Source organism: Chrysoperla carnea, chromosome 4 (genome assembly GCF_905475395.1).
Source record: "Chrysoperla carnea chromosome 4, inChrCarn1.1, whole genome shotgun sequence".
NCBI lineage: Eukaryota > Metazoa > Arthropoda > Insecta > Neuroptera > Chrysopidae > Chrysoperla > Chrysoperla carnea.
In genome coordinates, this window is record NC_058340.1 from 53,481,031 (window position 1) to 53,496,110 (window position 15,080).

Genomic DNA, 15,080 nt, shown 5'->3' on the forward strand with positions numbered 1-15,080 from the left:
TCACAAAATAAAAAAAACTTTTAACAAGAAGAAAACCGACTTCAAAAGAAAAACTTTTCCAAATCAAAATAAAATGCACTAAAAAGTAAAAAAATAACGATAATTTAATGTAGTTAAAATTATTGTTATTTTTGAAGTCGGTGTCAGCCAAGCTAATGTAGCAAACTGTTCTGTCAGAGTTGTTTCCTTGGCTGACACCGACTCCAAAAAAAAAAAACAATAATTTTAATTACATTAAATTATCGTTATTTTTTTACTTTTTAGTGCATTTTAATTTGATTTGGAAAAGTTTTTCTTTTGAAGTCGGTTTTCTTTTTGTTAAAAGATTTTTTATTTCTTAACAAATACATCTCAAATTCCAGAAAATATTACATTCTTATAATGCAAAAATATGAAGATTATAATTGAGTCGAAACAGATGATTTGATTAAATTTTAAAACTACAATAATACAGTTAGTAATTGTGAAAATTGTTTTGAAATATTTAAAAACGATTTTGTGTTACATAGACATAAAGAAACCAGAATGAGCAAAGAAATTGAAGGCTTCTTAAGTGGGATTTATGAGATAAGAGTTTAAAAAACATTTTCTTTTATTAACATAAAAATAATCATGGTAACAATTAATGCATTTGAATGTAACTTAAATAATTCGATGATTATATGTCAAGAATATGGTAAAATTTTTAAAACAAATCGAGAATATAATCGACATTGAAAAGAATGAGCATAAACAGGGTGTACCTCGGAAAAGTATAAATGAGAATTGTACTTTTAATGTGTTTAGTAACAGATATATAGGAAAATTATATTTAAAAAACGGGTTTAGATGGGTTTAAGTGCAAAGAATGTTTTGAAAGATTCTCAACATTAAATGATTTACTTTTACATAAAAACAAAACACATAACGCCTATTGTAATATTTGTAATAAACAATTAAGTGGTTTTAGGGCTTATAAAATACATTCTCGTGTATTACAAGATACAGAGAATAGTCTAATTTATACTAGTGCATAAAAGTTATAAAACGAATACACAATTAAATCGAGATGTGAAATCCCATGATGGGCTTACATGCTATCAATGTGGAAAGTTTTTCCCGTTGGGCTGATCTCCTGAAATATCATATGTTAACGTATACCCGTGAAAAACCATTGAATTGTAATTTTTGTGAGAAAACATTTCAAAAGAAATGCTATTTAACTGAACATTTACGTAGGCAAACTAAAGAAAAGTCATTTGTCTATTCCTTTTGTGGGAAAGGATTTACACAAAAATAGTTCACTCAAATTACATATACGGTCACATACTGGTGAACGTCATTATAAATGTTTAATATGTGATCAAGGTTTTATTAATAAAAAATATTAAAAAATCAAAATAATACCAACGATGTTCAATTTTCTGAACAAATTCCTGCGTCTTTATCGAAATAAGGAACTATTAAAAATTTTTTTTAAACATAATTTTTTTATACTTTTTTGTAAACTTGTAAACGAAAGATGGTAGAATTTGCTATTTTGGCATTATAAGAAAAAAATTGTAAAAAATAATTAAAAGATTTTCATTTGAATTTCAAAATTCGTTAAAATATATTTCTAAAGCATACACATTGCAGTATTATCGCATACTTCTTTGTGGTAACTGTATCTCTGTTCTTTTGAATCGGTATTAATGACCAATTAATGAGCTAGAAAAATATAATGATTCTTCTTCATTGTTCAAGTTGACATTTTTTTGCATGTTAGTTAATTAGATTACGGAAAAATTCTGGCCTTCGTCTATATTAAGAAAACAAGATATTCCGTTTCTATTGCCTCGGAAAGCTCCATGATAATACAAAGGACAACGTTTTTAAAAAAAATGTTTTTTTGTAGTGTTTAGATCTGATGCATCGCTCACGTAATATGCCTTCGTAAATATTTTATGAATTAAAAGACAATCTCATTTCAATAAGATCATCTTACTTGTGAGAAATATGACTAATGTGCTTTTAATTTTAACGTACGTTTCTTAAAATTATGTAGGACTAAATGGAGCTTTAACTTGCATTTAAATTGACATGAAACGCACTTTTTTGTATGATCGATAGTATCAATGTCCCCGAAGTAAAGAACACGAGAGTAATGGTGATTTAGGGATGGTAATTCTAATACGATAATTTCCGACCTTTTTCGATCAGGGGCAATTAACGAGATAGGGTTTTATTAATGATCGTTTTAAACAAGCATTTTTTGACTAATATTAAAACAACCAAAAATTGTATAGTTATCGAATTTGTATGAAATAAAATTTGCTAAATTTATCATCAGATCATTTTCTCGCTAAGTTTAAAAAAATTCTAATTTTGAATGTTAACTTATCGAAAAGATGATAAATTATACTAAATATTATTTCCTTCAAGTTTGATTATTATAAAAAATGCATTTTACTTAATAATAGTTTAGAAATTCTTTAAATTGAAAACGATAATTAACGAAGCTATAACTGGTTAACGGCGCGCCACATCAAAAAGCGCTAAAAGACTTTCATCAAAATTCCTTCCCCGGACATTTTTCTATTGTTCACTATTTTTGGTACCCTATACAATAAATAAATTCCTAGGTTTTTTTTTCTATTTTTGTAAAATAGGTATTGAAAAATAGATTTAAAGACAATATAAGCGCAATATATGTAAATAGTAAAATTGTAAAAATTTTATGAATGAATAAAATAAATTTAATTTTTGTAAACTTAATAACTTATTGTAAAATCTTAGAAAAAATCCGAAGTGCAAATTAAATACTGATTTATATAATGTATTAAAAATATTAACAAAGATGAAAAGATGGTTTTCGATTATAAATACGTATTTCGACTCAAATGAAGTTTTGATCTATAAGATCTTAATTAATCTTAATTATTCCCTTGGTTTTTGGGAACCAAAGATATTTTGCCGTAATTTAATTTTAAAAAGATTTAGCACTGAAAAAATTTTGTTATCTGCGTTTATTAATTACCAAAATATTACTTACTTTTCCACTGAAAAAGTTATTTTTAGTCCTAAACAAATGCATCTCAAATTCTAGGGAATATTCATCAATTAAGAAAGAGGACACATCAGATTATGATTATCAAGATTATAGTCTACAAATAAAAGAAGAAGATATTAATACAGAAGATAGTTTTTTAATTGAAGGCGGTAATTTGATAAAAACAGAAAATGATGATTATATAAATCGAAAATGTGATATTTGTAATGAAATATTCCAAAATCCGAATGATTTACTTAATCATCGATTGAAAATGCATGGGAGGAAAGGAATAAAGCTTAGTTTAAATTTTACATGTGATAAGTGTGGCAATAAATATACAACACAAGGCTACTTAGATCAACATAAAAAGCAGAGACATACAACATATGGATACAGGTGTGATATTTGTAATGAAGTATTTCAAAGTAACAGTGAATTACAAAAACATTATAAAACGGACTTCCATAAAGAAAACAAACAGATAAAAGAAGACGAAAAATCTGGTTACTCGTGTGATATATGTGGCCACACCGTGGGAACTAAACGTAGTTTAACAAGACATAAAAAGTTACATACAACAAATGGATTTCAATGTAAAGAATGTTCTAAAGGATTTTCAACACTAAATGATCTGCTTACACACAAAAAAACAGCACATGCTCCATATTGTAATATTTGTAATAAAGAATTCCGACATTACACTGAATATAAAATACATTGTCGTGCATTGCACGATCCAAATAATTTGGGGCTAATATGCAAAGAATGTGGTAAAAAATGTATATCGCAACAAATATACAATCGACATGTGAAATCACATGAAGGTTTTACATGTTATTAATGTGGGAAATTGTTTCGTTACACTCATCACCTTAAAAGTCATATGTTGACGCATACCGGTGAAAAGCCATTTAGTTGCACAATTTGTGATAAGAAATTCCGGCGAAGTAACATATTAAAAGAACATTTACGTACACATACTAAAGAAAGACCATTTATTTGTTCAGTGTGTGGCAAAGGATTCACACAACGGAGTTCACTTAGATTACATATTCGGATACATACTGGGGAACGACCTTATAAATGTTCGATATGTGATCAAGAGTTTATAAGTCGGAATTATTTGAATATCCATATGAAAAGTTCACATGATACGGCCGATGTTCAATTGTCTGTACAAATTACTGCTTCTTAATCTGAATAATCAAATATTTAATCAGTAAATAATTTATATTACTCCTATATTTTTAGTTTTTAAATTGGCATTGAATTAAATTGAATTAAATTACAAGCAGAAAGAAGAACAAAAAAATTGTAAAAATTGTATGCATAAATAAATACTTTTAATTTTTATTAATTGTTTTTAGCCATAAACAGTCATAAAATCTTTTGAGAAAGAAATCTGAAATACATTAAAAAAATAAGATAATTTGTGAAAATTTGAAATTAAAATTCAACTACGATTCTCTATCTAAATCAATTTTTTCTATTAGGCATATGAATTACGATTACAATGTAGTTGCCATCAGTATGAATGAGCTAGTAGTATGTTATTGACCTGACTTTGGTCTCCAGAGATATTTTGTTACTCGTCATATATCTCTATAGTCTAAGCTCTTCACTAACTAATGCATCTCAAATTCTAGGGAATATTCATCAATTAAGAAAGAGGACACTTGCCATTATGACTATCAAGATTATAGTCTACAAATAAAAGAAGAAAACATTAATACAGAAGATAGTTTAATCGAAAGCGGTAATTTGATAAAAACAGAAATTGATGATTATACAAATAGGGAATGTGATATTTGTAATGAAATATTCCAAAATCCTAGTGATTTACGTAATCATCAATTGAAAATACATAGGAAAACATGGAATAAAGGAATAAAGCTTAGTTTAAATTTTACTTGTGATAAATGTGGCAATAAATATACAACACAAGGCTACTTAGATCAACATAAAAAGCAGAGACATACTACAAATGGATACAGGTGTGATATATGTAATGAAGCATTTCAAAGTCACAGTGAATTACATAAACATTATAAAACGGACTTCCATAAAGAAAACAAACAGATAAAAGAAGACGAAAAATCTGGTTACTCGTGTGATATATGTGACCACACAGTGGGAACTAAAAAGGGTTTAAGGGCCCACAAAAAGTTACATACAACAAATGGATTTCAATGTAAAGAATGTTTTAGAGGATTTTCAACACTAAATGATCTGCTTACACACAAAAAAACAATACATGTTCCATTTTGTAATATTTGTAAAAAAGAATTCCGGTGTTTCAATGAATATAAAATACATCGCCGTGCATTGCACGATCCAAATAATTCGGGGTTAACATGTAATGAGTGTGGTAAAAAATGCACATCTTCATCAATGTATAGTAAACATAAGAAATCACATGAAGGTTTTACATGTTATCAATGTGGGAAATTGTTTCGTTGGGTTCATGCTCTTAAAAGTCATATGTTGACGCATACCGGTGAAAAACCATACAGTTGCACAATTTGTGATAAGAAATTCCGACGAAAAAACATATTAAATGATCATCAACGTACACATACTAAAGAAAGACCATTCATTTGTCCTGTGTGTGGGAAAGGATTCACACAACGGAGTCCGCTTAAATTACATATGCGGACACATACTGGGGAACGACCTTATAAATGTACGATATGTGGTCAAGGGCTTATTAGTAGGAATAATTTAAATATCCATATGAAAAGTGCACATAATACAGCCGATGTTCAATTATCTATGCAAATTGCTACTTCTTAATCGGAATAAACAAATATTTAATCAGTAAATTATTTCTGTTGCGACTATATTCTTCATTTTGAAAATTGGTATTGAATTAAATTTAAAAACTTCACAAGCACAAAATATACAATGTAATTGTAAACATTTTTTGAATAAATAAAATTTGGAACATTAAACATTTAATTTTTATTAATTTTACTAAAAAAATATAATATCTTTTGAGAATATATATCCGGTATGCATAAAAAATCTAAGATAACTTGTGAAAATTTAAAATTATATTTCAACTACGATTCTATACCTAGATCAATTTTTTCTATCATGAACATGTTTTGGCTACAAGGTTGTTGTCATCAGTATGAATGACCTAATTGTGATCATTGAAATGACTTGTGGCCTCCAGAGATATTTTGTTATTCGCCACTAATTAAAAAACACTTTGTTGAAAAAACTTTTTTTATTAGTTCTTAACAAATGCATCTCAAATTTTAGGGAATATTCATCAATTAAGAAAGAGGACACATCAGATTATGACTATCAAGATAATAGTTTAGAAATAAAAGAAGAAGATACTAATACAGAAGATAATTTAATCGAACGCGATAATTTGATAAAAACAGAATCTGATGATTATATAAATCGAAAATGTGATATTTGTAATGAAATATTTCAAAATCCTAGTGATTTACGTAATCATAGAAAAAAAATACATTGGAAAAAAAGAAAGCTTGCTTTAAATTTTGCATGTGACGAGTGTGGAGAAAAATATACAAAACAGGGTTTCTTAGATCAACATAAAAAGCAGCGACACACATCATATGGATACAGGTGTGATGTTTGTAATGAAGTATTTCAAGGCCACGGTGAATTACATACGCATTATAAATCGGACTTCCACAAAGAAAACAAAAAGATTAAAGATAACGAAAAATCTGATTTCGCGTGTGATATATGTGGCCACACCGTGGGAACTAAACGTGGTTTACTGAGCCACAAAAAGTTACATACAACAAATGGATTTCAATGTAGAGAATGTTCTAAAGGATTTTCAACACTAAATGATCTGCTTACACACAAAAAAACAGCACATGTTCCATATTGTAATATTTGTAATAAAGAATTCCGGTGTTACAGTGCATATAAAATTCATTGTCGTACACATGATCCAAACAATTCGGAACTTACATGTAAAGAATGTGGTAAAAAATGTGCATCGCAACAAATATATAGTCGACATGTGAAATCACATGATGGTTTTACATGTTATCAATGTGGGAAAATGTTTCGTTGGGCTGATGCTCTTAAAAGTCATATGTTGACGCATACCGGTGAAAAACCATACAGTTGCACAATTTGTGATAAGAAATTCCGACGAAAAAACATATTAAATGATCATCAACGTACACATACTAAAGAAAGGCCATTTATTTGTCCTGTGTGTGGGAAAGGATTTACACAACGGAGTCCACTTAAATTACATATGCGGACTCATACTGGGGAACGACCTTATAAATGTTCGATATGTTATCAAGAGTTTATTAGTAGGAATTATTTGAATATCCATATGAAAAGTTCACATGATACGGCCGATGTTACATTATCTGTACAAATTACTGCTTCTTAATCGAAATAATCAAATATTTAATCAGTAAATAATTTATTTTACTCATATAATTTTAATATTTAAATTGGCATTAAATTAGATTTAAATAAATACATCTAATTTTTATTAATTGTATTTAGTAAAAAGTCATCAAATCTTTTGAGAAAGAAATCCGATATACTTAATAAATAATCTTACAATAAGATATCTGGTGAAATTTTAAAATGATATTTCAACTATGATTCTATGCCTAAATCAATTTTTTCTATTATGCACATGAATTTCGACTACAATGTAGTTGTCATCAGCATGAATGATATTTTGTTACTCGTCATATATCTCTATAGTCTAAGCTCTTCACTAAGTGAAACTTTCATTGAAAAAACTTTTTTTTATTAGTACTTAAACAAATGCATCTCAAATTCTAGGGAATATTCATCAATTAAGAAAGAGGACACATCAGATTATGACTATCAAGATTATAGTCTACAAATAAAAGAAGAAAACATTAATACAGAAGATAGTTTTTTAATTGAAGACGGTAATTTGATAAAAACAGAAAATGATGATTATATAAATCGAAAATGTGATATTTGTAATGAAATATTCCAAAATCCGAATGATTTACTTAATCATCGATTGAAAATACATGGGAGGAAAGGAATAAAGCTTAGTTTAGATTTTACATGTGACGAGTGTGGTAATAAATATACAAGACAGGGTTTCTTAGAACAACATAAATTCCTGAAACATTCAAGAAATGGATACAGGTGTGATATTTGTAATGAAGGATTTCTAAGTAACGATGGTTTACAAAAACACTTTTCAACGGATATCCATAAAAAAAAGCTTGGTTTAAATTTTACATGTGATGAGTGTGGTGATAAATATACAACACAGGGTTACTTAGAACAACATAAAAAGCAGAAACATACAACAAATGGATACAGGTGTGATATTTGTAATGAAGTATTTCAAAGTCACGGTGAATTGAATAAACATTATAAAACAGACTTCCATAAAGAAAACAAAAAGAATAAAAAAAGGGAAAAATCAGATTACACATGTGATAGATGTGGCCACACAGTGGGAACTAGAGAGGGTTTAAGGGTGCATAAAAAGCTACATACAACAAATGGATTTCGATGTAAAGAATGTTCTAAAGGATTTGCAACACTATATGATTTACTTACACACAAAAAAACAGCACATGCTCCGTTTTGCAGTATTTGTAAAAAAGAATTCAAGTGTTACAGTGAATATAAAATCCATCATCGTGCAGTACACGATCCAAATTATTCGGGGATAACATGTAATGAGTGTGGTAAAAAATTTAAAACGAAACAAGTATATAATCGTCATGTGAAATCACATGAAGGTTTTCCATGTTATCATTGTGGGAAAATGTTTGGTTGGGCTGATGCTCTTAAAAGTCATATGTTGACACATACTGGTGAAAAACCATTTAGTTGCACAATTTGTGATAAGAAATTCCGGCAAAGTAACATATTAAAAGAACATTTACGTACACATACTAAAGAAAGACCATTTATTTGTTCCGTGTGTGGAAAAGGATTCACGCAACAGAGTCCACTTAAATTACATATGCGGATACATACTGGAGAACGACCTTATAAATGTACGATTTGTAGTCAAGGGTTTATTAGTAAGAATAATCTAAAAATCCATATGAAAAATTCACATGATACGGCCGATGTTCAATTATCTATGCAAATCCCTGCTTCTTAATCGAAATAATCAAATATTTAATCAGTAAATAATTTCTCTTTCGCTCATATTTTTTAATTTTAAAATTGTCATTGCATTAGATTTATAGATATTATATGCACAAAAGATGTAAACAATGTAAATGTAAAAATCTTTTGACTAAATAAAATACATTTAATTTTTATCATTTGTATTTAGTAAACAGTTATAATATCTTTTGAAAAAGAAATCCGGTATGCAAAAAAAAATCTAAGATACCAAGTGAAAGTTTTATCTCCAGAGATATTATGTTACTCGTCATATACCTCTTTAATCGAAGCTTTCCACTAAGTGACATTCATTGAAAAACTTTTTTATTAGTTCTTAACAAATGCATCTCACATTCTAGGGAATATTCATCAATTAAGAAAGAGGATACATCAGATTTTGACAATCAAGACATTTTACAAATAAAAGAAGAAGATATTACTACAGAAGAAAGTTTTTTAAGTGAAGGCGGTAATTTGATAAAAACAGAAAATGATGATTATATAAATCGAAAATGTGATATTTGTAATGAAATATTCCAAAATCCGAATGATTTACTTAATCATCGATTGAAAATACATGGGAGGAAAGGAATAAAGCTTAGTTTAGATTTTACATGTGACGAGTGTGGTAATAAATATACAAGACAGATTTTGTTAGAACAACATAAATTCCGGAAACATTCAAAAAATGGATACAGGTGTGATATTTGTAATGAAGGATTTCTAAGTAACGATGGTTTACAAAAACATTATACAACGGATTTCCATAAAAAAAATGAACATGAGAAAAAAAGAAAGCTAGCTTTAAATTTTACATGTGACGAGTGTGGTGATAAATATGCAACACAAGGTTATTTAGATCAACATAAAAAGCAGAAACATTCAACATATGGATACAGGTGTGGTATTTGTAATGAAGTATTTCAAGGCCACGGTGAATTGAAAAAACATTATAAAACCGACTTCCATAAAGAAAACAAACAGATAAAGGAAGACGAAAAATCTGGTTACTCGTGTGATATTTGTGGCCACACAGTGGTAACTAGAGAGGGTTTAAGGGTGCATAAAAAACTACATACAACAAATGGATTTCGATGTAAAGAATGTTCTAAAGGATTTTCAACACTAAATGATCTGCTTACACACAAAAAAACAGCACATGCTCCGTTTTGCAGTATTTGTAAAAAAGAATTCAATTGTTACGGTACATATAAAGTCCATCATCGTGAAGTACACGATCCAAATTATTCGGGGATAACATGTAATGAGTGTGGTAAAAAATTTAAAACGAAACAAGAATATAATCGTCATGTGAAATCACATGATGGTTTTACATGTTATCAATGTGGGAAAATGTTTCGTTGGGCTGATTCTCTTAAAAGTCATATGTTGACGCATACCGGTGAAAAACCATACAGTTGCACAATTTGTGATAAGAAATTCCGGCAAAGTACCATATTAAAAGATCATTTACGTACACATACTAAAGAAAGACCATTTATTTGTTCCGTGTGTGGAAAAGGATTCACGCAACATAGTCCACTTAAATTACATATGCGAATACATACTGGAGAACGACCTTATAAATGTACGATTTGTAGTCAAGGGTTTATTAGTAAGAATAATCTAAAAATCCATATGAAAAATTCACATGATACGGCCGATGTTCAATTATCTATGCAAATCCCTGCTTCTTAATCGAAATAATCAAATATTTAATCAGTAAATAATTTCTCTTTCGCTCATATTTTTTAATTTTAAAATTGTCATTGCATTAGATTTATAGATATTATATGCACAAAAGATGTAAACAATGTAAATGTAAAAATCTTTTGACTAAATAAAATACATTTAATTTTTATCATTTGTATTTAGTAAACAGTTATAATATCTTTTGAAAAAGAAATCCGGTATGCAAAAAAAAATCTAAGATACCAAGTGAAAGTTTTATCTCCAGAGATATTATGTTACTCGTCATATACCTCTTTAATCGAAGCTTTCCACTAAGTGACATTCATTGAAAAACTTTTTTATTAGTTCTTAACAAATGCATCTCACATTCTAGGGAATATTCATCAATTAAGAAAGAGGATACATCAGATTTTGACAATCAAGACATTTTACAAATAAAAGAAGAAGATATTACTACAGAAGAAAGTTTTTTAAGTGAAGGCGGTAATTTGATAAAAACAGAAAATGATGATTATATAAATCGAAAATGTGATATTTGTAATGAAATATTCCAAAATCCGAATGATTTACTTAATCATCGATTGAAAATACATGGGAGGAAAGGAATAAAGCTTAGTTTAGATTTTACATGTGACGAGTGTGGTAATAAATATACAAGACAGATTTTGTTAGAACAACATAAATTCCGGAAACATTCAAAAAATGGATACAGGTGTGATATTTGTAATGAAGGATTTCTAAGTAACGATGGTTTACAAAAACATACATTCCGGAAACATTCAAAAAATGGATACAGGTGTGATATTTGTAATGAAGGATTTCTAAGTAACAATGGTTTACAAAAACACTATACAACGGATTTCCATAAAAAAAATGAACATGAGAAAAAAAGAAAGCTAGCTTTAAATTTTACGTGTGATGAGTGTGGTGATAAATATGCAACACAAGGTTATTTAGATCAACATAAAAAGCAGAAACATTCAACATATGGATACAGGTGTGGTATTTGTAATGAAGTATTTCAAGGCCACGGTGAATTGAATAAACATTATAAAACCGACTTCCATAAAGAAAACAAACAGATAAAAGAAGACGAAAAATCTGGTTACTCGTGTGATATATGTGGCCACACAGTGGGAACTAGAGAGGGTTTAAGGGTGCATAAAAAGCTACATACAACAAATGGATTTCGATGTAAAGAATGTTCTAAAGGATTTTCAACACTAAATGATCTGCTTACACACAAAAAAACAGCACATGTTCCATATTGTAATATTTGTAATAAAGAATTCCGGTGTTACAGTGCATATAAAATTCATTGTCGTACACATGATCCAAACAATTCGGAACTTACATGTAAAGAATGTGGTAAAAAATGTGCCTCCCAACAAATATATAGTCGACATGTGAAATCACATGATGGTTTTACATGTTATCAATGTGGGAAAATGTTTCGTTGGGCTGATGCTCTTAAAAGTCATATGTTGACGCATACAGGAGAAAAACCATTCAGTTGTACTTTTTGCGAGAAAAAATTCCGAAAGAAAGTTTATTTAAATGAACATTTACGTACACATACGAAAGAAAGGCCATTTATTTGTCCTGTGTGTGGGAAAGGATTTACACAACGGGGTCCACTTAAATTACATATGCGGACTCATACTGGGGAACGACCTTATAAATGTTCGATATGTTATCAAGAGTTTATTAGTAGGAATTATTTGAATATCCATATGAAAAGTTCACATGATACGGCCGATGTTCAATTATCTGTATAGACTACATCTTTTAATCGGAATAATCTATTATTTGGGCAACAAATAATTTCTGTTACACTTTTAAATTATCTTGGAATATTTTTTAAAACTACTAAAATTTTCAATTTTGTTATTGTGAATGTATGCAAAAAAAAATTAAATTCAATTTTTTAATTGATACCCTTACGGATTAAAAAACCTATATTGTTATATTAAGGATGTTCCAGCATGGTATTTGCAGTTTCTATGTTAAAGCAATGGTACAATTTTTTTTTCGACAGAATTTAACGAAAAATTAAATTTAAGTATTTAATAATGCTTACTATTAATTCCCAAAGTTTCAGAAATTTTGACCGTTTAAAATGGGAAATAATTATGCCTACGTCCCAATTTCGATCAATTTACGTCAAAATTAATATCTCGAAAGTGAAAATTAATTTCTAAATTTTTTTTTTAGAATTGTATTGTATAAACATTTTTTTCTACTTTTTCTTCAATATATAATAATATCATAAAAAATAGTTGGAGAGACCGGACATTTTACATGCTTTAAATGGGACATGACCCTCAAAATCGCGAACTTTGTCTTTAAATATCTCGCGATCTAAACGGTCAAAAATTATGAAATTTTAGGAATTCATAAATAAAGCTATTATAAACCCGAGAAAAAAAATTCGGCCAAATCTGTCGAAAAGTGATCTCATGCTGGTACTACCTTAAAAAGCTTTTAGTCCCGTCACTGTTCAAGGTGGTATTCAAGTTACTTTTTAATTTAAATTTTTTATTAAGAATTTATTATTTTCTAACTATTTCGATGGTTAAGAATTCGTATATTATAATCAATTTTGTAAAACAAATAATTAAATAATAATTATTCGAAATCTGAAACAAGATTTTTCCTATGCTTAACAAAACAATCTCAAATTACAGGGAATATTCATCTATTAAGAAAGAGCAAATCTCAGATTATGAGGATGAAGATTATAATTTTCAAATAAAAACAGAGAAGATTCTAAATTTTGAAGATATTTTAATTGGAGGTGGTAATGTGCTAAAAATTGAAAAAGATGATAATAAAAGTCGTAAATGTGATATTTGTAATGAAATTTTCCGAAATAATCGTGATTTACGTAAACATCAATTTAATGTTCATAAAAAAGGCACAAAAGATAATCTTAATTTTACGTGTGATGTATGTGGTAATAGTTATACAACAAAAGGTTATTTAAATCAGCATAAAAAGCGACATATATCAAATGGATTTAAATGCAAAGATTGTTCCGAAGGATTCTCAACACTAAATGATTTAATTTCACATAAAAACACAACACACCCCCCATTTTGTAACATTTGTAATAAACATTTTCCGAATGATAATACGTATAAGAATCATCGCCGAGTAGTACACGATGCAAAGATTAATCATTCGGTGTTGACATGTCAAAAATGTGGTAAATGTTATAAAACGAGTACAGAATATAATCGACATGTGAAATCACATGAAGGTTTTACATGTCATCAATGTGGAAAAATGTTCCGCTATGCTGAACCTCTCAAATATCATATGTATACGCATACCGGTGAAAAACCATTTAGTTGTAAAATTTGCGAGAAGAAATTTCGAAAAAGAAACACTTTAACCGAACATTTACGGACACATACTAAAGAAAGACCATTTATATGCTCTGTTTGCGGGAAAGGATTCACCCAACGAAGTCCACTTAAGTTACATATGCGTTCACACACTGGAGAACGTCCGTATAAATGTCCGATATGTAGTCAAGGCTTTATTAGCAAGAATTATCTGAAAATTCATATGAAAAGTTCTCATAACATCACCGACGTTCAATTGTCTGTTCAAACTACTGCTTCTTTTTCGAATTAATAAATCATTATTGTGAGAGCAACCAATATTTTTGTGTGGTAAACTTTTAAACCAATGTTATAAGTTATTTGGTTCAAAAGAAAATTTCGAAATATATGTATTAGAAAAAATTAAAAAAGTGTTAAGTTTCTCAATACAGAATAAATATTATATTAATTCAATTCAATTCAATTTATTCATTCTTTCTTTAAATAATACAAACATTATACAGAAAAAAAAAAAGGATAGGGAAAATGAAAAGAACGGGAAGGGATGCAGCTATGGTTGCATACTAATTTAATTAATAGTTGTGATGGGCTGATGTAGTTCAAAATATATGCATGAAGGAGGTGCACTCAGCCTCTGAAATTAAGGAGCTAATAAATAAAAATATCAGCAGAAAGGTGGTAAAACACATATGGTCTATATATAGCCTAAGTGTGTCCCTCGTGGACAGCCAATATAACCTAACCTAACCTAACATTGGTTTTATGGGAAAACGGTAGATGAATAATATGTTTTTATAAATTTCTCCAAAACTAGACGGTGGAAATAAAAAAAAAAAGTATTTTTATTAAAGTTAAAACCTTAATAAATTATTGAAAACAAAACAAAAAAC

General features: G+C 28.6%; 1 protein-coding gene across 3 annotated transcripts in view; it reads left to right on the forward strand.

The window, feature by feature from the left end:
• Positions 1-15,080, forward strand: part of LOC123298081 (zinc finger protein 2-like) — a 90,209-nt gene that overhangs the window by 50,363 nt on the left and 24,766 nt on the right. Inside the window, exon 4 of one of the 3 annotated variants that reach the window (XM_044879983.1) lies at positions 9,508-10,884. The exons of the other annotated variants lie outside the window; for them this stretch is intronic. Within the exon in view, the coding sequence (XP_044735918.1) occupies positions 9,508-10,846 (1,339 nt within the window). The 3' untranslated portion in view covers positions 10,847-10,884. Of the gene's footprint in view, positions 1-9,507; positions 10,885-15,080 lie in introns of those variants that run through there. 3 annotated transcript variants of the gene reach the window in all.